Genomic DNA, 24,143 nt, shown 5'->3' with positions numbered 1-24,143 from the left:
GATAGATGAGCACCCAAGCTTATGACATACTAATTATACCCTTTGAATATATGATCACTGCATTATTGGTGAATTCAGAAAGATGATTTTAACTGTAAGTCTTTGTAAAGTTAAAAAAATAAAAGATAACCTTCTAATAAGGTGCTCTTGTTGTCCATTGAGGTGGATGACTGAGAGAAGACTCCAATTAACTGGTTAACAACCAAAGGGAGAGAAACAGAACATACATTTCCATAAACCTTCCTGTGAAAACCACAAGGGCTGGAAGCTTGGTTCTCTCCAAGAACGAAACAAACAAACAAACAAACAAACAAACAAACCACAAAGACATGAGCCTGCTCAACACAACATGACAGCTGTGTGCAGCTGACCAAATCCTTTGGAATTGTTTAGCTGCAGCCAAGAGATTTACACATTTTCAGTTTCCAAATAACACACAAGTGCTTTTCCCAGTTACAATGGTTTTACTGTATACTATTATTTAAAAAAGGGAGAGAGAAAAAGCCAACCTAGAATCAACAGGGTTTTGTACATATTGAAGACAATTCCTGGATGGACATTGCAGACATAAAACTTCTTCCTTTAATGTAGTATGAAAGGAGGGAGAGGCAATCTTTTCCTTTAAAAAATATAACTCTTAAGGGTTGGGATGGGGTGAAGGAGGAAGTAGAGATAGCAGTAAACGTAATTGCTGGATTCAGGATTGAATAATCAAAGGTGTTTGTCTTCCTCACATTCCGTCAGTTACAGTAGCTGCGTCTTCTCCATTGGCCAAGCAATCGGGGCATGTCTTAATCCCAAGCAAATAGCTAGATCAACTGTTAGGAATGCTTAGCTCTAAAAGTCACAGTTATAAATACAGAAATCAAGTCTTTGACATTCCCGTTTTCTTTTCTTTAAAAATATAAACAATCAGTTTCTTTCCCTTGAATGCTCCCAGCATATTTTTATTCTTCACTTCGTGCTTTAAGCCACTACAGGGAAGGGAGAGAGAAAGAACACATTTAAAAAATTTGTACTGTAAAGGAGGGAGGGAAATTCTGCCAGTGACAGAATTGTCATTGAGTAGGAAAATATTTTTTCAAATGCATTGCAAGTATTTTTTCTCATCCACGTGTTAATGAGGTACTACTCTTGCTGCTACCAGCCACCAGAAAACACCAATGGCCCAGCTCCACCCTAGAGCTATTTGACTTTTGCAGAGAAGGGGGAAAAGATGAAAAAACTCTAGGTACTTGAAGATAGATTTATTTCAGGCCTGATACATTCCAAAATACTGTACTTTTCAGTCTATAATACGCTCCCATGGAGAAGACGCCCCTTTTGGGGGGGACTCAAATTTCAGGAAAGGGGGGGTTTGCCAAAAATCGCTCAAACACAGCATCCACACTGACAAATCGCTCACTCGCCACAGCAACAGCCAATTGCAAACAGACCCCTCCCCAGAAAAAAATCTCTTACCCAACTGAGAAAAGCTGTCCGCTGGCAATCGCACGAATCCCAGAACAGCAGCCGCCAATCGCAGCAGCGACAGCCAACCCACAGCAGTGTTTGCCGCAAAAACCAATCACCAACCCAATTAGAGAAGCGGCAGCCCTTCTAGCAGCCAACAATAGTCGCTGACATGCTCCTGCTCACAGCTGCAGCCAATCACCCGTCCACCCCATTCACTATCCATGTGTAAGATGAGGCAGGTTTTTAAACATAACTTTAGAGTAAAAAAACCCTTGTCTTATACATGGAAAAGTACGGTAAACCTCCTTCAGAGCACACATTTTTAATGCCAATTCTCATCAAGAGCCTAACCCACTATAAAACTGCTATCGCTATAGAACTGCTTTAAATCCTTATCGGAGTTCTAAGCGGCTTACGCCAGTTTCCCCAAACCTAGTGCCCTCCAGATGTCTGGACAATTCCCATAAAGTCTGGTCATTGGCAAAGTTGATGGGGGCTGATGGGAGTTGGGAGTCCAACAACATCCGGAGAGCACCAGGTTGGGGAAAGCTGCTTTATGCTCTTGATAGGAACTGCTATTCAGAACCTGGCCCCAAAGAATTATTTCAAAAACACGACGAGCCTGAAAATAATCCGTCTTCAAGCACCCGGAGTTCCTCCCTGTTTTCCTCCCTGTCAGCTGTGTTTTCATGGTTTTGTGGTAATTCCCCCCCACCCCACCCTCAGGACGCTGACATTACATTGGAAGATGCTTGAGCCTGCATCCCGTGACTTCGGAGTGCAGCTTCTGTAGGCCTTTAGAAAGCCATCCATTTAGCCCTTCTAGAATGTGACTGTGATCTACAGGTGAAACTCGAAAAATTAGAATATCGTGGAAAAGTCCATTTATGTAAGCAATTGTTTTCATTAGCTACTGGAGTTTAATATATGAGATAGACTCATGACATGCAAAGCGAGATATGTCAAGCCTTTCTTTGTTATAATTGTGATGATTATGGCGTGCAGCTGATGAAAACCCCAAAGTTGAAATTGTTAATTTGGGGTTATCATCAGCTGTACGCCATAATCATCACAATTATAACAAATAAAGGCTTGACGTATCTCGCTTTGCATGTCATGGGTCTATCTCATACATTAGTTTCACCTTTTAAGTTGAATTACTGAAAGAAATGAACCTTTCCACGATATTCTAATTTTTCGAGTTTCACCTGCAACCCTGTAAGCTCACGAACTTCCACTTCCCACCTGAGAGGTAGTTTTAATTTATTTATTTAAAGGCATTTATACCCCCCCACCTTTTTGGGGGGGAAGACTCGTCCCCCAAGACAACTTACAAAAATCTAAATCTAATTTAAAGCCATAAATTAAAAATGTAGTTAAAAACAATCCAAAAACCTAGAACAGAATCATCTTTATATACCTCTAAACTAAGTGATCCTGGAAGGAATAGGCCCAACTGCCTTGGGGAGGGGGGGGGTGCAAGGCACAGGTGTCCTCCCCGAAATCAATAAAAATACTTAACTGAGGTTCTGTGTGTCCCCCAACATGAATCCTGGCTACATCCATGCCAGCTGCCTTGAATGAGAGTATTTCCTAAGCAAAAGGCTCTAGCCAGAGAAAAAGAGCCATCGGAATTTGCCACGTTGACATTAACTAATTGACAGAGTACTTTAAAAAGATACTTACTGGCTCATGCTGCTTCCTCAAGGTTGCCAGTTTTCTGAAAGAAATCCAGAACAATTTAGGTCTGTTGTTGTCTTTACGCCCCCCTTGCCCCAAGAACTGGCATTGCCTCCAACATCCTTGGCTCCCTTCACAGCACAGAAAACACAGGCCCAGTTTCAGATGGTGAAACAGGTCCTTCCAGTTCTTCCTAGGCTCAGCCACTCATGCAACCATCTTTCCTACTCCCAATCTCAAATGCTGGCAAAATAAGACTTAATTCTCTAAGAAACACAAAGCATGCTGGGAAAGGGCATGTCAAGACTTTAGTGCTCCAGTGCAAAACTTAATTCTGGGGTGGGTGGGAAGGATGTCAATCTCAAGCTCGTTTGGACTAACGGAAAATTCAGACTCCCTTGAAGAAATTATGTTAGCTCAGGGCAAAGTGCTCGGTTCAGGCCCATATTTTGGAGTCTGGGTAACAGTTGAAGCCACTTGTATTGAAGAAATCCCCAGATGCCAATCAGATTGGCCACTATAGATGGAATTTGGAGGAGGGGACGTCATCAAGTGGGAAAATGTCTTGGAAAAGCCCTGATTCCCCCCCACCCCGCCTCTTTTTTAAAGGGATTGCTCCATGAGGGATAAATGCATCCCATAACCACGTAACCTAAAGGTAATGAAGTTTAGGAGGAACCAAAGTTTCTTGCAAAGCAAGTTTCCTATATATATAGTCATACCTCGGAAGTCAAACAGAATCAATTCTGGAATTCTGTTCGACTTCCAAAATGTTTGGAAACCAAGGCACGGCTTCCGATTGGCTGCAGGAAGCTCCTGCAGCCAATCGGAAGCCATAGAAGCTGCGTCAGATATTCAGGTTCCAAATAAAGTTCACAAACCAGAACACTCACTTCCGGGTTTGCAGCGTTTAGGAGCCAAAACGTTCAACTCGCAAGGCGTTCAGGATCCAAGGTATGACAGTATTTGGGAGTGGGGGATGCATGTGTGATGAATGTGCCCCAGTGTTAAAATTTCCCTATACACACATAACTAGGGTGGGGAAAGAGAAACTGAGCTGAAATATTCACTTTCAGAGTGTTTTCAAGCTGTACAGTAAGATGAACAATAGGTCTTCCTTCCCATGGATACAAGGAAATAGGTGGATTCCCCCCCCCCATGCTAAATAAAGCCACTCCACTAAAACAAAATTTAAGAAGACAGACAAGACTGTTAACATGGGGTGGGATGGGAGCCTTGATTTAAGCTGCTCTGAGCTGGTTTTACATCAAGTCACCTCCATTCTTTAATCCTGCATGTATTTCCATCATTGATACGGGTTTGTTGTTTCTGCACCCCCTGCATATAATGCTTAAGCTAAGGAATGCCTCTGACAAGGCTGTCTCCTAGCAACTTTAGAAATATGCAGACCAAATTGTGTAAGTATTCTATGCTGCAGTCACACCTGGTTTTGGAAAAACAGCAGAGTCCTGGAGCCCCTTCAAATGCAAACAACCCAATTCCGATGGAGCAGTCCTGTATACGTCTACTCAGAAGCAAGCCCCATTAAGTTCAAGTGCTTACAGACAGGTTTACCGATCAAAAAAAGTTCTCTAGTGTCCTGTTACCTTCTTTTTCTTCTTTTTCTTCTGTGATCCATCTGCGGTAAGAGACTCCAGCTTTTTGCTCTTCTTTTTCTCTATAAAACAATTATGCAAGAAAAAAAAATCAGAACCTGCTTTAAAAAACAACAACACCAAAAACGTTCTAGCAGCTTACAAAAGCAGCCTTCCAAAGGCCCACTCCTCCATTGTCTCTTGAGACAGATGGATGCCAATGTTGGTGATATTTTTAACATGCCATTTATTTATTTCTAAGAATAAAACACAATAAAAACTACAGCTGGGTGTTGGATGTGTGTCTGAATATGTTCTGGAAAAACCCAACATGGTCAGCTATTTTGCTACCAATCTTCAGCCACAGAAATCAATCCTAAATCTTGAGATCAAACAAGTCCAAATATGCCCAAGGGACTCACTGAAACCTACAGACACTAGTCAGAAAAGCATGGTTATGGTGTGTGTTTGATTGCAGGGTGTGCTTTTTGTCGCCAGCAGTAAAAAAAGTTGGTGACCTCTGCACTAGATACCTGTTGCTACATGGGACCCATTACAAGATCAGGGGTATAACAATGAGAACGCTCTATGAATGGAGGCAAGGTGGCATTCTGTTCAGAAATATTGGCAGCTGCACAGGAATTAAGATGTCCAGATGTTTTGTGTTTGTTTTCAATTACAAAATGGATGCAAACAGAAGAATTCATTGCACTGCCAGTGGACAAGATGAGCTGAAAAAAATAGATCTTATTGCAAAGGTTTTGGCTAAAACGGGGGAATAGTCAAGCCAGTGTTCAGATGCATATGCATTTTTCTGCGTTTCTTTAAAAATTGCTCTTACAAGTAAACTGTTTTAAAACCTGTCCCCCAACTCCTGAAATATCATCACAGCAATTGTTCCTTTTCAAAACCTTTAGTAAAAGCTAGAATATAAGGTCTGATGCCTTGATTTTCACCCCATGCATAATTGCCTTCCCCGCTCTTCTCCACACAATCACTTAGATGTGAGTCCGGCATATAAGAAGGCTGGAGCCAGGAAAAAATGAAAAACGCTATCTTAGCATGATAGCCAAATTGTACAAGACCAACATTGGCTAAGGGTTTTTGTCAAAACTTGGGAGACAAAATCTTGACGTCAGACAAATTATTAGCCAGTGTAATCAAGGTCTGCTTGGCTCTCCATAAATAGGGGAGCCTGTGGAAGAACAAGCTCTTCAGTCCTGTAGCAATCTCATTCACTTATATGGGATCATTTCCTAGGTTAAGAAAAGAACTACATTTAGGTAACAGCATAAGAAGACAAGTTTCATCACCCCTGACCTTTGGCCATGCTGGTTGAGGCTGATGGGAATTGTAGTCCAAAAACATCTAAGGATCAAAGTTGGGAAAGACCAGGGAGCGGGGGAACGAAGACATGCTCCCATTATTTCGAGAAAGAAGTTTCCCATTACTGATGAATCCTCTTTGGCAAGCAGAGTCCCTATACAAGGGTTTCCATCATTCACAATGACCCTTCTTAAGGGCAGTAACACAGCAAGTGTTGTAACACACCCAACAGGCATGGCACACAGCACACAAGCCCTCATTTAGCTGGGCTAGTGGAGCTACAACAGAAACACAGCATCCTCGGAACTTGTGGCTCAGGGGGCCCTCCTGAAGTTCAAGCCAGAGTGACCCAGCAGGTGGAGGGAAGTGTTTGGCGTATACTGCATTCAGCACAACAAAAGCACTATATTTAGGCAATCTCTGTATATTAGAATGCACAGGCTGCATGCGAAGCAGCCCAAAGAACAATGGTAAAGGGAAGAATCACGGATGCAGTTTTACTGCAAAACCACTAAAATGGTATTTACACAAGAATCTGTGAGAACCTTTCATAATCTCAGCGTTGCTAATGGTTTTTTTTTTTTTTTTTTGCAAATGCTGGTGATCATCTTGCAAAATAAGCCACAAACATTCAGCCTTTATATATTAAATGACTTTCCAGTCATGTCTCTGGTTTATAGAGGGAGAAACTGAAGACCTTCCTTGCACAGCTGGTGAAGAGTGAGCATGAGCACAGGTATCAGACACCCCATTCTTTTTTACATTAGTGATTCATTTGCCCAGTGTCTGGATCAACACAGCCATATGTATATATCCACGCATAACTGATTTTCCCAAAAGCTATATATGTTAAGTCAGAGCCTCATCCCTGCCCAACAATATAGCTGTAACTCGGCTTTGTCAGAAATCTCCCCTCCCATCTATTCCATTGCCCTTTCCATCCTCTGCTGGAGGAGGGCTGGGACGGTCTTTCCCTGTGTGAGGCAGCAGCAAAGTGAGAGAGAAATCACTATGGAAGTACACTAGCAACAGGAATGTACCAAATCTTAGCAGGAGGCTCACACAGGCTGGAGCTGCTCTTTTAACAGAGAATGATTAACAGCCATCCTCTCCCCACCCTCTCTGTGTGGTAACAGCAGCTCTCAGCACTTAAAGGCAGCTTTAATACTGTAGAGTCATCAGCACAGATATCCATGGCTTGCTCAATTACTGCTAAATGTCACAAGAACTAGCAGCCCTTGCAACTGGATTTTGCTCCTCCTGTGAATCTATGCATAGAACCGGGATGGTACTTTTCCATTTCAGTTTTTAAAAACAGACCCTTTTCTATACAGGACAGAAGGCGGTTCCCTAGCTCAGTGGGGCCACACAGATGCCTGGCCATTTAATAGCGGAGACTTCTCCTCTTCCCTCTGCCTTACCAGGACCAGCAAAATGGGGGGGGGGGAATAGAGCTGGGGGTGAGAGTGCATGCACACAAGTGGAATGTGCAAAAACACCACAACTGCAAGGGCTGCCCTTCTTATGGGTCATACCTGCATATGGCTTCTGCCCTTTCCTGCATTTGCAGAAAATAGTCCTTTCTGCTCCAAATTGCACTGCAGAAATCCCTTACAAGCAGAGCCACGGCCTTAAGTAGGAAGAGCTTTGCTGAGTAAAGCAGCCAGCTTATTCACTGGCAGCAAAGTAACTCCAGCCACACGACTGCATTGTTTGGGAGGCAACAGGGAGCAGCGGGAGCCCAGTCTGATGGACCAATTTATATGAGGATAAGGCACATCTAGCTGGTTCTAAGTTTAAGATTTATTCTTCACACCCTGCTTTTTCTGTTAAACTACCACCAAAGCAGCTTACTATGCAATGTAACGGAACAAAATAGGGACAATACAACAGCAGGCCCTATTCAGATGCTCTACTTCTGCATTAAATCGAAACCCACAGCAGCTCTTTCCTCTGGCATTGTACTGGGCTGGTGTCTGTAAGGAGCCTGCGTGCCGCTCCACACATGAAAGCTCCCCTTTCTTCCCTGCAGATGCTGGGACGGGCACCATGTGGAAGGACTACTCAGCACCTGTGACACAGCCCTGCCCCTGCCATTTGACCCAGAAGCAGAACAGCTGAATAGAGACTGCATCAACTGGGTGCATCCACAACAACAGGGGACCCACATAGGCTTAGGGGAAACAGGAGGATGAAAAGTTGGGATTGTGTTTTTGGAGACTCTCTGAACACAGGATTCAGATCCAGCCTTCTGCGTAGCTTGGCAGAAGGGTAGAGAAGGGCAGGTGGCTACAGCCTTGTGACCTCCAGATTTGCTGGACTCCTAACTCCCATCAGCCCAGGTTAGCATGGTCAATGGTCAGGGATAACAGGACTTTTATAGTCCAAAGCTTCTGGAAGGCACCAGGATACAGAAGCCTAACCAAAGCCCACTGAACAGACAGTCCTCTGCAGAGAAACCTGCTGGTCTGAAATCTTGCATCCTTGGCTTACTAACACAAACACACACTAAGGTTTCTTGCCAGCTAGCAATACTGCACGAGCCCATCTGAGGGCAGCAGAGTGTGCTGAATAGGGCAAGGGACACTTGTTTGTGTGTGTGCAGCAGCAGCAGCGGTGTGTGTGTGTGTGATGCTCTTACTCTTACTGGCTTTCTTCTTTTTGCTGCCTTTTTCCTTTGGTTTTTCGCTGCCAGTTGCAGACTTGGATTTCTTCTTCATCTTCTGCTTTTTTGGCACCTCCACGTCACTCTTTGTTTTCAGCTTCTTTCCCTTCGGCTCACCCAGGCCAGCATCCCCAGCTGCTAGCTTTCGCTTCTTGGACGGCTTCTCTTTTGCCCCAGCCTTGGAAGATTTGGTAGCTTTGGGAGGCTTGACTGCCGCAACAGGGGTGGCTTGGGGCTCTCCCTGGGCGGCTGCACCAGGAACTTGGGCCGCAGCCTCCTCTGAGCCAACTGGTGCGGTTTGGGTGCTGGTCAGCAGGGTGAGTGGCAGCTGCCCTGCAGGATTCCTTTTGGTGCTGCCGTTGCTCTGAGCCTTTGCGGCAGCTTTCTTTGCAGAGGCGGCTTTGGAGCTGATGCTTCCCACTCCTTTTTTCCTTGCTTTTTCCCCCTTAGCCCCCTTGGTCCTTGCCACTTCCTTTCCAGAAGAGGGTAATGGGCCAATCTCTGTGGAAACATAATTGAAATAGAGAGTGACTCAAGTGCTCTTGACAGCCTTACTAGCTACTGAGAAGCTTATGCCTCTCCAATGCCTCCTACTTCCAAAGCACTGCAGCTCACGGGTGGTAAATCATGCTATGCAACAAATGAGTAACCAAGCTTCTCGTTGAATGTTTAACAGCAGGAGGAAAAGGCCCAACTTTTGGAGGGGCGAAGCCAGAATTTGGTGCTGGGGGACTCTTTGATGCCTTAGCCTCTGGTCTGTGGTCCCTCGAGGTTCTGTTCTGTCCCCCATGCTATTTAACATTTACATTAAACTGCTGGGAGATATCGTCCAGAGTTTCGGGCTTCTGTGTCACCAGTATGCTGATGACACCCAGCTCTATGTCTCCTTTCCATCTAAATCCAAGGTAGGGCTGGGCAATGCTGGGTTTTCAACACTGCAATTTATCACCCACCAAACATCGTGGTTTGGCAATGTTGAAACAAGCTGCATTGGCTCCTGCCGGCAAGGCGCAGGGTGAAACTGCCTCCGCTCTCACTGCCGGAGCTGAGGCGCTTCAACCCCAGCGCCTTGTGGGCTGGGGCCAATTCAGCTGGCCCCAGCCTGCTGCTCAGGAGTGGGGTGTGGAAGGGCTCCTGCTCCCAGCTGAGCCAGCCCCAGTGTCCCTGCTGCTCATGCGCTGGCAAGCAGGAATGCTGGGGCTCCTTCCTGAGGTTCCCTCTGCCTTTGCCAGTACAAGGGGCAGATGAACTACCTCACTCACTCACCCCCCACTCCCCAAAGATGGACCAGGCACTGCCTTCCTCTGTCTGGGTAAGCTGCATCTTTCCTCCTGGGGTGGTTGTTCACCCCAGGAGGAAAGAAGCAGCCCACACTCCCAGAATGAGGTACGCGAGGCAGGGCTGCCTTGACGCAGCTGGCTAGGCCTGACCCCCATGCCAAGGCTGTGGCGGCAGAGGCAAGCACACAGGCCTTGGAGGCGGCGGGGGGGGGGGAGTGTCTAACAGAGCCCACACTCCAAAGCTGGCTCCCATGAGCCGGAGGCAAGGTGGGGGAATCTTTTAAACTTCTCCCTTGAGTGGGAACGACAGCCCACACCTCCCCAGCTGAGCAACCCTGATCCTGCTTCTGCTGGTAGGCAAGCAGGAGCCAGATCAGGGCTCCCTCAGCTGGGGAGGGGGAGCACCTTAAAGGAGCCCCCCTCGTTCTCTGGCTCATGTGGCGGGTTGGGGGCTCATGAGGCAAGGGCAGTGACGCACTCCTCAGCCAAGCAGTTTAAAGATGCAGAGGGAGGAACAAGCTGTATCGGCACCTCACCAATGCAGCTTGTTTCTCCCTCTGCGGGTATGAAGGCAGGACGATGGTGATTTCACTCAGCAGTGTATTGCTTATAGCTGGTAGCAGAAGGACTCGGAAGGCGGTGGTTTCACCAGCGATATACTGCTCAGTGAAAGTGTCATCGCGGTCTGTCCCTTATACCGATATATCGCCCAGGCCTCATCCAAGGATTAGTTCTAAACTGATGCCTGTCATCACTAATGGACTGGATGAGGGTGAACAAATCCAAACAAGACAGAGGCTGCCTAGGCTGACTGCCACCAGAATAAACCCAGAGTTTATCATAGCGTCCAAACCCAGTCAACAACAGCATCCTGTAGCCCATTTTTTGCCAGCTTTCAGCAAGAAATAAAAGTGTGTCTGTCCCCTATTTTAGCAGCTATGTTGTGTGACAGTTTGCTCATTTAGCTGGCCATATAACAATTTAAGAATGCAGGCAGAAAGAGGAAAGAGAGGAGGACACACTCACTCTCACTAGTAACCCTGGGGAATGATCCACAAATCCAACCCCTATCAGTTATTCCCTTCAGTTGTCCTACCCAAGGGATTCATAAGACCACACACACACACACACAAAAAGCAAGCCTGATGTGTTCCTAACGGATGTCCAACAGGTGGCAGCAGAAGACTTGCTCATGCCGGCTAGCTCTTATTTTAACAATTCATGTTCTCGGTCACAGAACTTTACAGAATCCTAGGACACAAACAGAAGGCTTGCACTTCAGACATAATGACCCCAAAGTGCTAAACCTTTAACTTTTTACAAGAGACCCCCCCCCCCACTTGCTTCTGAAAACCACATTTTTGGTCAAAAACAGGACAGAGCCCCCTAAATTGCCTAAGCCTAGGGATGTTAAAGGGATGCGGGTGGCACTGTGGGTTAAACCACAGAGCCTAGGGCTTGCTGATCAGAAGGTCAGCGGTTTGAATCCCCACGACGGGGTGAGTTCCCGTTGTTTGGTGCCAGCTCCTGCCAACCTAGCAGTTCGAAAGCACGTCAAAGTGCAAGTAGATAAATAGGTACCGCTCTGGCGGGAAGGTAAATGGCGTTTCCGTGCGCTGCTCTGGTTCACCAGAAGCGGCTTAATCATGCTGGCCACATGACCCGAAAGCTGTCTACGGACAAACGCCGGCTCCCTCGGCCAGTAAAGCGAGATGAGCGCAGAACCCCAGAGTCGTATGCGACTGGACCTAATGGTCAGGGGTCCCTTTACCTTTAGGGATGTTAAAAGAGCTAGATATCTCACGTGACACAGACCCCTCATTTTAAAATGTCTGCCACCACCCCAGACACTGAACTGGGAAGATGAGCAGAAGTGGACTAGCTGCTTCCCTAAAGTGGCGGCGGGGGGGGGGCACTTCCAGCTTACAGGCATCACTCGGGACACAGGCCTATTTTGGCCAAGCCATGGGCACCAGCCCCTACACTCGATGTCACAGTGTGGGGCAGGTGAAGTCCTGGCTCAGCTGAAAGGGCAGGAAAGCACTTGCTGGGTCTTTCTAAGCCCATTGCAAAGCTCTTTGCCAAGAGCTGCGCAGGCAGTATCTAATGATACTGTGCTGTCAAGGCAGCTCAGGGTGGCAGGGGAAGGTAACTATCTGGGCTTGCTGCCCTCATTTCATTCCCCATCCCTGTCCTAAAGAAAAACAAACAAATGCTATGCCATGCTTCAGAACACAGCTGCCATCTTAAGACGAGTGACCTTAAGGGTGATGCTCTGGCTGTGGCGTGCAAGCTAAGAATACACACACTGCATGGGGTGTGCAAAATACTTTATGTCCATGCAGAAATCCATGGCTGCTGTACCCTCTCCCTCCTCCCTCAGCGAGTGGAAGATCTCAGAAGTTTCATGCCACACTGAGTTTGGGAGGAGGCAAAAGCAGCAGCTGAGACTCATTGCTTGAACCCCTCCTCCTGTCCACCCCCCAAGCTGAGAAATGGGGACCTCCTCACTTTGTGCTGAATATGAGAGCTCTCAGGCGGTTGGGACAAGTAGACCTGTGCCCATATCACATCATGGCTGATTTACTTGAACATTCCTCTCCTCCAGCCCTTCTGTAAGGATTCACCCTCCAAGACTAACCTGTCTTCTGCCCAACTATTTCCTTAGTATCGGCATCCGAGTCGCTACTGTCACTGGAAGAGCTGTCGCCATAAGCCATGCTGGTGGGAGTACTATGGAAAGCAGAGGAGGCTTTTCCGGAACTCTGTTTGGATAGCGCAGGAGCAGCACCCTTCGGGGTCTTTATAGGGCCCGTAAAGCCCTTTAAGAGGGACTAGAGGAGGGCAGGGGGTGGGGAGGAGAGAGAACACACACACAAGTTAGGAATTAGTGGCTGGGGAAATCCAGCCAGATGGGCGGGGTACAAATAATAAATATTATTATTATTATTATTATTGAGGGATGCTGCTATCCACCTTCAAGCTGAAGAACCTGGAAGTGGTACCTTACAAATCACCACTGGGTAGCCTCTTAACTGGATATTTTTTCATAGTCCTGCTGCAATATTGACAGGCGAGAATCCAGGAATGTGTTTCTTCAACCTCTGTTTCTCTTAATTTTAATAAGGCATCAGAGCATTGGTGGAAGGTGGGAAGCGCATGAGCAAGGAATTGGCAGTGCAGGTTGAGAAGACAATGCCATGTTGCCATCCGCCTGTCTCAAGAGACAATGGAGTGTGTCTCCGGGAGTGAAGCCCAACTGCAGCGTTAGCAGCACTGAAGTGACTTCCCTGGGGCATAAGCCTGGGCTGTGTGTATGAAGTCCTGGACTGCCCAGATGGCAAGACCCCACTCTCAACCTCGCTGATGTTGTCCAAAGGAAAGCAGAGCATTTCCCGCCTCTTATGAGCCTATGAAGGAAAACACACAGCAAGTCCCCCACTGCGTAGGGTACAAGCAAGGAAGCAGCTCACAGGCTCTGGAGGAAGCATAGCTGGAGAAAGGCACAGGGACAGAAAAACCTGTCCAAATTCTTCCATTGGGAGGCAGCTGGGGGGAGAGCGAGCATTTATGCCAGTATTTTATGGGTTTACAACACACGCAGTAAATTTGCTTCTCTGTTCTCTCCCTGTTAAGCATGCATAGGGGAGGCTGCTGACCATTACCACACTCCCAGGCTCGCATGCAAGTCTAATGCATTGCAGATGTACAGCTCATACTATATGCTGCTCATAAAAGGACATTTTATAGCTTAGACATGGCTTAAATTGCAAATAAAGAATTGCTGCCGTTTGCCTAACACAGCTCCCCTTGTTTAACCGTTGCATAGCCCTGCAGTTTCAACCTGGAACTCTCCCTTAATCAGGCAGGGCAGGTTAACATGAGGTCAGACACAGATATAATCAAGATTCTACTTCCAGGAAGCACCTCTCATTCCGTGACCCCTGCGTTCAGCAGGTGCATTTAAGATGATGACATCTTTGCTGAACCTATTCCTATTCACAGTTTTCTTATGAGTAATGTCAATACCAGTTTTGAATATAAAACGTGCAATAAATGTTGAACCCATTTGTCCCGCACTAATATAACCTTACATTTCTATCTAGTTGCATGCCTCCCTCACCCCCAATCCCTTCCCTTTCATACCCCATGCATTTATCCTATGACAAAGGAGCATGTTCCATCCTTTACAAACAAAATAAAACCACCCCTCAAAACCACTGGGTCGCCTGAAAGGAAAAGAAACACTGAAACGCCAAAATTTTAGGCATCTAGATAATATCAGTATGGTGAAAACTCTCATTTAAACTAACTAACTTTATATTATAGGCATAAGGAGGTTTAAATATTGTTTTAAAAGCCACTTTAAGTTCAAGAAAACAGTGCATCTTATCATGGGCTTATGATATCAGATCCAAATTAAGAATGGGGGTCACTACAGACCCCAAATGCTGTTCCTGAATAACTATGTCCTGAAACAACAAATTATCCTTAAAGCAGTTTCTTCTTTCTTTTTCTGTTACATTAAATTGGAAACATTTTTTAAAAAAATTATCACTTTTGGTCACGACTACAATATCAGATCAATACCCAGCTTGCAGATAGACTGGATGGGGAGACCATCCTTCACCAAGCTTGAGTAAGCAGCTATAAGAACTATTTTTACCAATCACACTTAACATCTGATGCATTTACAAGATCAGTAAAATTCCCTTCTTGTTCACTGCAGTCTTCCCTTAGGAAACCATGAGACAGAGCTGTTGTGTCTCAACATGGGGTTCAAGACTGATCCCCAGGCCCAAGACTGCTGAAGTAAGCAAAACTCCAGTCTGTATGGTGTTAACAGCAGATAACCATGCAGTTGAATGGTGAAGTCCACACCTTGCTGGCATTACTTATAGCTATGAGGCCAAGCCTTATAGTACTACCATCCATCTTTTAAAAATCCTTTGTGCAGACATGCACCATTAAGACAAAACATCAAATGCAGCCTAATGGAATGTGTGCCAGTGTTAAGAGCTGTCCTCTCAGCATGCAGACCCCATCAATAAGGAAGCAATACCTGCGAAGCCTCCTGGTCTTCATCACTGCTGGTTGCTTCAGATGAGCTCTCTGGCTTCCCCCCCACTCCTTGTTTCTGTGGTATGCTTGCTAAAAGATAGAGAAAGAGAGAGGGAAAGCTGCCATCTGCGATACATCTACTGCTGCAAAACCATTGTGACACAAAGAGTATCTACCTGTGGAGACAGTGCCAACCCAAGAGCCTTATGAACTTTTATCCACAGAGTTTGCCCATCCCAACATTGCCAAGGTAGTCACCGCAAAGGGTACACAAAAGTTTAGGTGATGGCCACTGGGGTTGCTTTAGCTGTGCTATAGGAATACCAGACTTTCCTTACTTCTTTTCTTTCCCCCCCAAGGTAGGCAAGTGAGGGAGTTATTGGGACAAGAGCTACATGACCCTTGGACCCAGCGAAGAGGCAGCCCACTTTCAAGACTACTTGAATTACCACAGGCAGCACACTTAGGGGCCACTTTTCCTAAAGGAATTATGCCCAATTCTATAGTACTCCACATCTCGTGGCTAGAACTACAGTAGTACCTCAGGTTAAGAACTTAATTCGTTCTGGAGGTCTGTTCTTAACCTGAAACTGTTCTTAACCTGAGGTACCACTTTAGCTAATAGGGCCTCCTGCTGCCGCTGCCGTGCAATTTCTGTTCTCATCCTGAAGTAAAAATTTTTACCCCTAGGTACTACTTCCGGGTTAGCGGAGTCTGTAACCTGAAGCATTTGTAACCCGAAGCATTTGTAACCCAAGGTACCACTGTAGTCTCCTAAAGAAGGTTCGGCATACTTAGGGTTTCTTTGAGGGCAATTTTTTAAATTAAAAAAACAAACAAGAAAATCTCCTTGTGAGATCAAGAAAAAACTGAGCAGGAAAACGATAAATTTCTTCTCTAGTGCCCTTGTGTGAGGGTTCGTAGTAAAAAGGTGGTGACTCGGGATCTGTATTTACCAGTTTATTATACAGATATGTAAAAACAGAGCTCAAAATTCCATGACCAGCTTAGTCACTCTCAGATCCCGGAAGTGGCACTTTTTGGGAGTGCCTCCAACATAGAAACTTGGGGACCCCAAGTCTCCTCCTCTCTTCCTTTCATTTGAGACCCCTACATAATTGGAGCGACGGGGGTACTACTTCTCCCTCTGTTCCCGAGCTGCTCAGTTGGCGTTTGGTCCCTGCTGCCTCTGACAGCCCCTCAGCCACTGAGCTCTCTTCCTGCCTATCGCTCCCACAGGATGTCACAGGGCTCCTCAGGCGGTGCTGGGTACTTTCAGCATCAGGGGTCCCTCCCTCCACCTCCGCTGGCTCTCTGCTGCCTCCAGAGGTTCCCCTGACACCTTGTAATAAGAAAAAATGAAGATATAACCAAGGAATTTCTCCCATGGAGACTTGGCCAATTGCGCTATCCAACTATCTATCTATCAAATTTCTAATGCAAAATAGCCACTAAGGGTGGGGAGGATTAACTGGAGTCATGGCTCAGCCTCATCACCTATTTCCCTGGCTCAGTCTTGGGATACATGGTGCATCCCTAAGGATGAACAATGACTATCCCCTCAACACCCAAGATTCCAGGTGAGAGACCGAGGCTTTCAGATGGCTAAACACCCTCTGTAAACATGCCATGAATAGGCTAGGATCCTTCTCAGCTTCCCCTCTCATGGGGGCACTGCTATCTTGTTGCATCTCCTCACTGCGCCTGCCACATTCTAAGGTGACTGGAATTCCCCCCATCTCGTCTCTTACCAGGCTGTGGGACCTGCTTGGCGGTTGTCAATGCCTCCTCCTCGCTATCCGAGGAACTGCTGCTTCCAGAACTCTCCTTGCGCTTAAGGATCCCATCGGGTTTATCAGGCGGAGTCTGGCTTAGTTTAGGCCTCTTGGAGGAGCTCTGCTTCACCTTCCCCGTTGTTACTGCAGCAGGGCCTTGGCACTTGGTGGAAACAGAGTTCGGTGTACTAGAGCTGGCCTGTGCATGCTTCCCTGGAGGAGCAGCTGTTTTTACTGCTTTCGGCAGAAAAAAGGGGTGAATGGGGGGCTGCTGGAAGATACAAAATCAGAAATGTCCATCAGAAGTTAAAAGAAGAGGGTGCAAACTTCACAACCAGCCATTCTTGGAATTAACAGACTATTCTTATGCCTAAGGAAAGCAGGTTCAAACATTCTTGTTTCTATTGCCACCTATCACGCATGAACAATGCAAATCTTCAGGGCAACTCCGTTCCCCGTCTCCAGGTATTTCTTAGGAGGCCAGCAACAACGAAGCACAAGTAGTTGATCTTTATTTTTTGTTTTAAAAAAGCACGTTATTATATTAACAACTCCCAACGTTGGTATCGGGAGATAAAATGGCTGATCCCTGCTTCTTTTGTAATTTTTATATGGTTTTTTTAATGGATTTGTAGTTTTTATAGGTTTTGGGCCACCCAAGTGGCATGTTTATACTAGAAGGATGGGATATAAATGTTGCAAGTAAACAAAAGAAAGGAATTTACATAACTGGCAGTAAAGTGCTATCACTTAAGAAAGATCAGAGGTGATGGGAGGAAGGCAAGGGAAATCCATGCCAGAGAGAAGTAAAGCAGTGCTACCAAAGTGCCTATGGACAATGACAGTCACCATGGACCCTTATGACACTAGTATCACCACTGCCTCAAGAAGCTATTGAGAAGGGAAAGGTGTCATTAGCGCTGGGGACCAGGCAGCTTCACACCTGAAGTCTGAGTCACTATTACAGCTGCACTCTTTGATTCTCTTTTTACCTGTTTCACAGGCTTTCCAGCCGCCACCTCATCCTCTGAAGAATCAGAGCTGTCGGTCTCTGAGCTCTCGGCAGCTTTCTGGAGAGAGGCAGCTGCAGACTTCATTGGGCTTGCTGTCCAAACTTTTCCTGCTGGCTGAGCGTTGCCTGCTTTGCCTGATGTGGCACCTGCCATCTTTGCAGCTGGAGCTTTCGCAGGAGCGGGTGTGGGTTTCTGAGTCTCCTGAGCTGGTTTCTAGGAAAAGGGAGGATTATTACATAATTAGATTGTGACAAGAGCAGAAGCTCTATGTGCATAGAAACTCAAGGGAATTTATTTCTGTGAAGGTCTAGGTTACCAAACAACAAATGCAACATATAACAAAATAGGCACATATATTTATTTATTTCTGCTCCATCTTTCCAGTTGCCCTTATGTTGCCATTCACCTCACATTTTTAAGGGTTAAAAAAAAAAAGTTTAATCGCTGCCTCCATTAAGAGGACAGCAATTGCTTCCCCCAAGAAGCAAGATGATAGCAGTAGTGGGCTGTTATACTCAGAGTAGACCCACTGAAATTAACAGACATTATTATTGATAATAATAATTGGTCATTTCCCTAACAAAACTGACCCAAAGCCCTCAGCCAGTAAAGTCAGATGAGCGCCGCAACCCCAGAGTCGTTCGCGACTGGATTTAACTGTTACCTTTACCTTTAAACTGAGTACATTTCAGTAACACTTAGAACATTGAAGACACATTTTGAAACAGAATGGTGTTTTGTTTTTGTTTTTTGCAACCCTGTATATAAGCTGCAAGTCTTTAGATTTTTAATTTTCAGACAAAATACTATTCAGATTGTTAGTTACCAGCCTCTCCCAAACTGCACCACTGGCTGGTGTTTTGTGGGGTTTTCATGTGTTTTTCATATTATGCTACACCTGGCACAATAATATAAAATATGTTTTATGCATCCAGCATGCATATATTGTATTATATGCTTCAGCTGTGGTGTATAAGTTATACTTGCATTAACGAAAACAACCTTCTTCTTAAAAAAAAACCACACCAAATCTGTCAGCTGTGCAAAATAATAACTACTTCTTTATTCACCACTAGGAACAGTCTTGGCAACTCCTGCACTGGTTCTACCCAGGAACCTGCTCACTTCTTCTTTTTTGAGACTTCCAAGGAACAGTGGCTTTCAAGTGTAGAAAGCCCTAGAACTGTGTGGAACAGAGATTTGGGGAGGGAGGGGACAATGGGCTACTAAAAGAAAAGTAATCGAACTATCTGCAAGCACTAGGTAGAGCTCCATGCAACCTCAAGGCCAGAGGAGTGTTCCTAGCCGACCATGACCATTTCATACTCACTCTGTGTCCTACAGCCTAAGCTGAATGACGCAGCCGTTGAGTAAACTCAAATGCCCAAATCTATAGTTAGGGGCTGTGAGTGCACGCAGTCCGTCACCTGAATGAGCAACTGTGAGCAAAATGGGTCCTGCACACACAGCAACCCTTTCACAATCTCGAAGTCAGATCTTTTGAAGAAGCCAACGTCCTACTCATCAGATTTTAAGAAGCAGGAGGCCAATTCCAGACCCTCATCCTCCTTCCATGCTAAACAGCCAATCAGCAAATTTGGGGGGCTTTCTTTTTATATTCTAAAAAAATGTTTCTGAACACACCAGATGCAAGCACACGCCTCAAGCTTTGCAAAGCAAGCAACCATAAATTTAGGACCAGGATGTGAAGCACAGCCGGAGTTATACTGCTGGGAGTTTCTGCCCCTCTCACTTTCTGAGTTACCTGGGTTAACACTTTGTCTTCTTCAGAGTCAGACTCCTCACTAGAATCCTGGCTACTGTCTTCACTCTCCTGGGCCTTCTGAAGTGGTCCTCCTGGTGGGGGCAGGGACTTTGCAGCAGACACCACCTGAGGTGCAGCATTTGCCTTGGTTGCTAAAAGGAAATAAGGAGGTGAGACAACAGATCAACGGGTTACAGCTTAAGGGGGCTGCAGCTCAGTGCCAGAGCATATGCTTTGTATGCAGAAGGTCACAGGTTCAATCCCTGGTCTCTCCAGATAGGGCTGGGAACAATTTCTACCTGAAACCCTAAAGAGCCACTGCTGATCATTACAGTCCAGGAACATTAGGCCCTCCAGATATTGTTGGACTACAACTCCCATCATCCTTGACCATTGGGCAATGCTGGTTGAGGCGGAAATTGGAGTTGAATGACATCTGGAGGGCCACAGGTTCCCCATCTGTTGTGGACAATACTGAGCTAGAGAAGCCAATGCCTGACTTGGTATTAAGGCAGCTTCTTATGATAAGATAGCTTCATCTGTAGATAGGAGCTCATGCACTCTGGACATGTGGCTGCAGCCATTTCTTCTTAAATGAAAAAAGGAACGGAGAGGAAGTGAAACACAGACTTCAGGAACAGCCGCTGCTCTCTTGGAAAGGTCATGTCAGTGCTTGCTTGCTGGCGATTTCCTAGTACTGGTTGAAGAAAAACAGGAAGGAATTGGAGATCACCACAGTTCATGCTCCCACTAGAAAAGCTGGACCCCAAACCGAGAAACATCTTCCCCTCCAGCTTCTGGACAAATATGTCAGAAAGTCTGTTGGGATCCAGCCTGCAGCAGTGAAGTCTAGATCTTATTAGCAGCTACCTGCTGGTGACAGATAAGCTGATGTCTGGTATTCCCCCTCCCCAAACTACAAAGCCTGTCAAAACTACAAGCAGGGGAGAAAGCTTTTTAGACACAAGCCTTTAAAAAAAGCAAATCCATTACACTGCAATTAAAAAGAGAACTCATTGCAGGACAATTCCTTTAACCTTTAGCTGGTCTAAGCTCCCCGGAAAAAACAAAATACCCAAGCCATGCAGTACAGTAATGCCTCATCTTTGTACAGTTAGTTCAGATAGACCAAACATGATAAAGTTGTGGGGGTGGGGTGGGGGAAGTTTCCCAATATCTCCATTAAAACCTCGCACAATCTTTTTTTTCCATGACCATGGTGGCAAAAAGAAAGGCATTGCAAATGCATGTTAACTCAGGGAAAGGCGTCATAGTTCAGTGGGAGAGCACTTGCTTGGCATACAGAATGTTCAGGGTTCCATCCTTTGCTGCAGGTGATGGGGGAAGGTACTTTGCTGGAGATTCTGGAGAGCTGCTGCCAGTCAGAGTAGAATATGCTGGGCAAGATGGACGAACAGCTTGACTTAGGATAAGGCAGCTTCCTGTCTCCTGTGCGCTGGTGCCAAAGGGTAGCAGGGAAAAGACTAAGAACTGTGCCAGAAATCCTAATAACTCACACAGGGCCATATTCAGCCATGGTTTACTCAGAGTAAACACAGAAATTATGTTTCAGAGTAAGCATTGACATTGATGGATCTAAATTAGTCATTTCAATGGGTCTACTCTGTGTAGGCCTAGCAACAGATGCAACCCATGCTTTGAAAGATGAGAGGTGATGGTTTTAAGGCATCAAGCAATAGAGTAAGTGAAGCACATGTTTAAATATTATGCACTATTCAAGCATGCTACAGTGGAACCTTGGTTTTCAAACGTCTCAGAAGCCGAATGATTCAGAACTTGAACACCAAAAACCGTAATTGCTTCCATTTTTTAACGTGCCTCAGAAGTCAAATGGCTTCCACTGTGTGTTTTCCCATTTTTTCAATGGATTTTGCCGACTCGCCCATTGCTCCTCAGTTTTCAAACGTTTTTAAGGTTTTGCAACAAATAAGCTTTCAAAAAGACCATGGAATGGCCCAAAGAGAGGGTATACACGCTCTCGTAGCCTTTCCGGTGCCAAGCGTCCTTGCATTTTTCGGGTTTACATTGCAACATATCTTACATTGGGTTCTATTATTTCATGGAAAGAGGCAACTTCTACAGGAATGTCAAAATTTTGCAGAACATCTAGTCCCTCAGGGCTTCTCCTCCTTCATCGCTGTAAGATTCCAGGCATATTTTTTACTGCTTGTGTTATGAAACAGTGAAACCTGCTAGGCAATTTGGGGCATACCATTTGCTGAAAAACACAGCAGATATCCAGTGTAGGCTCATGTTGTACCACAAGGATAGACAGATGATAACTCTCCTCCTCACTCCTCACACTGCCCCACAGGGGCCTGGGAAACACCCCCTTGCCAGTTCCAGAGGCACCATTCGCCTGGGGAGCTTGTAGCCAGGGATGCTGCAGCAAACAACTGTGCAAGCCTTTGGGAGGCAGAGATGCAAGAGGGCATCAGAGGAGCGAGGGAAGGAAAGAGGGATGGAGATCAGTGTTGCCCATGGCACCCCTGACCATCATTCAAGGCACCTCAGGGTGCCATGGCACACTGGCTGAAAACCATTGGTCTGGAGTAATAAAGTGATAGCCGTGTACAAAAATTCCCAGTCACAAAAACTGAATGCAAAGCTCTCCCTGGCTCTGCAAGCTCAGTCTCACTGGTTTCCTCCCATGACTTAAGATGGTTTCGCACCAAGTCTTTCAACTTCACAGAAGCAGCAAAGCAAAGAATATTCCAGAGAGGGTTTCATAGCAGCAAACAACGTTCCTTTATGAATAGCCCAAGAAGCATGAAGCCATTTTTACTGGCTGTTTTCCTTAGCCTCCAAGGGGAGCTCATCACTCAGAAATGGATCTGCTTGGCAAACGCTACGAGGAACCAGAAACAATGAGCACCCCCCCTTCACCCCTCCTCAGAAAGTACAGTCCCTTCAGCCAATTTGGAAGTATGTTCTGAAACAAAACGAATACAGAATTGGAACACTGACAAGTTCCTCACATCAGCTTCAGAATAATTGGCATCTGCTCCTGTGTTTTGGCACTTCAGAGTGCATTTTGTGGGTGGGTGTGCACACTTTTACACTTAGGGAAGCTGTTTGTTACTCTGGAGCCCCCAATGCTCAGGCAAATAAATTTTATAGAGAAGCTGAACACAAGAGGCCCCCAAGCACCAATGAAAACCAGGCTTCTTACCAAAAGGAGGTGGCAGGTTATCTTGTGTTGGAGGAATCATTTCATCCTCACTGTCAGATGAGCTGCTGCTGCTCTCACTCTCCATCTCCTTCCCCTTCAAAGCACTTGCCGGGGTGCCTGGTTTATCAATCTGATTTTGCCTGACTCCAGTGGGAGGTGGAGGAGTTTGCAATTTCTGCACCACAGGGGGAAAAAACAACACACACACACACACACACAAAACCGCCATCAGTAAAGGATTTCTTCTCATGGCTAAAGAGTTTATTTGAGTTTCATTGGTTACTTATGATTTCCCCCCAATCTGTCTCCCAAAATAGGATAAAAAAGGGATATTCCTGGATGTGAAAGACTGATAATTACAGTTTTCAAGTGCAGCTGATATAGACATGGCTATTTTGCATGACCTGAGCTCGAGTTCAGGCATGAGAGTTTAAGACTTGAAGTGAAGGAATATCCCTTTAGGTTTGTCTTCCCAAACTGTGTTGTGTATTCTCTGACGAATCCCCTGGGACAATCCTACTGCTGTGAAAGGCCCCTCCAATCCCATAAAAGCGGTGAAATTTCATACTTTAAAGCAGCCTTCCTGAACATGGTGCTGTTCAGATGTTTCGTGCTACAACTCCCGGCAGCCAAGTGACACGGGGCGGAAATTTTTCCATTTCGTAAATGTGTTAGTAACAATGAATAGATGCCAATTGAAAGAACAATTTTAGGTGAGTTTCAAAGCTCTCAGCTTTGTTTACGAAATGCAAGTAAAATAAAGCACGCTAAATTAGATCACCCTAGGCCCTAGGCCCTCAGAATTCTTCTCGGAGCAAATTAGTTCAATCCGCACAGGACACATTTCCGAAACGCCTTCACTCTCTTGGAGCTCTGGCTGGCTGCAAAAGCAGGTGGAGCATGTGGTTTGTGATCCGGCAGAAAACCTGTCTGCTGCTAGTGCTTTGAAATGCCCTTGTTGCAACTGATAGCTTGTTAATGTCAGTTGCATTAACAAGCTATCAGTTGCATTCTCAGGGTCAAAGATATAATGGAAAGCCTCAAGGAAAAAACAAGAAGGGCTAACTGAATTGCCCTTAAATTAAAAATTGTTTCAGAAGAGGACAGTGCTTCGGCAAATTGAAGTATGTTCCAAAGCAGATGGAAAGGACTAAACTGAACTGAAAAAGCACCAGGACCCTTTCCTTAGAATTTGAATGCAGATCTTTCATAACGTTTTAAGTTTCATCTCTCCAATTAACTCAGTTGCTTCTCCAAATGACATGAAACGAAAACATCGGCCAATTCAAAACCTCATTGATTTGTTAAGTGCTATAAAGGATGGCCTACACACAT

At 45.7% G+C, this 24,143-nt stretch overlaps 1 protein-coding gene across 1 annotated transcript in view; it reads right to left on the bottom strand.

Annotated features, from left to right (window-relative positions):
• Positions 1-555: 555 nt before the first annotated feature.
• The window catches only part of TCOF1 (treacle ribosome biogenesis factor 1), a 37,982-nt gene continuing 14,394 nt past the window's right edge, over positions 556-24,143 (bottom strand). The window contains exons 9-18 of the mRNA XM_033140294.1: positions 22,809-22,983; positions 19,616-19,767; positions 17,830-18,063; positions 16,814-17,105; positions 15,064-15,152; positions 12,643-12,835; positions 8,698-9,222; positions 4,743-4,813; positions 3,142-3,175; positions 556-974 (exon numbers count right to left, since the gene is read on the bottom strand). Of these exons, the coding sequence (XP_032996185.1) occupies positions 3,146-3,175; positions 4,743-4,813; positions 8,698-9,222; positions 12,643-12,835; positions 15,064-15,152; positions 16,814-17,105; positions 17,830-18,063; positions 19,616-19,767; positions 22,809-22,983 (1,761 nt within the window). The 3' untranslated portion in view covers positions 556-974; positions 3,142-3,145. The remainder of the gene's footprint in view (positions 975-3,141; positions 3,176-4,742; positions 4,814-8,697; positions 9,223-12,642; positions 12,836-15,063; positions 15,153-16,813; positions 17,106-17,829; positions 18,064-19,615; positions 19,768-22,808; positions 22,984-24,143) is intronic.

Source organism: Lacerta agilis, chromosome 2, assembly GCF_009819535.1.
Source record: "Lacerta agilis isolate rLacAgi1 chromosome 2, rLacAgi1.pri, whole genome shotgun sequence".
In the NCBI taxonomy this organism is placed as follows: Eukaryota; Metazoa; Chordata; class Lepidosauria; order Squamata; family Lacertidae; genus Lacerta; species Lacerta agilis.
This window is presented reverse-complemented; position numbering and strand designations above follow the sequence as displayed.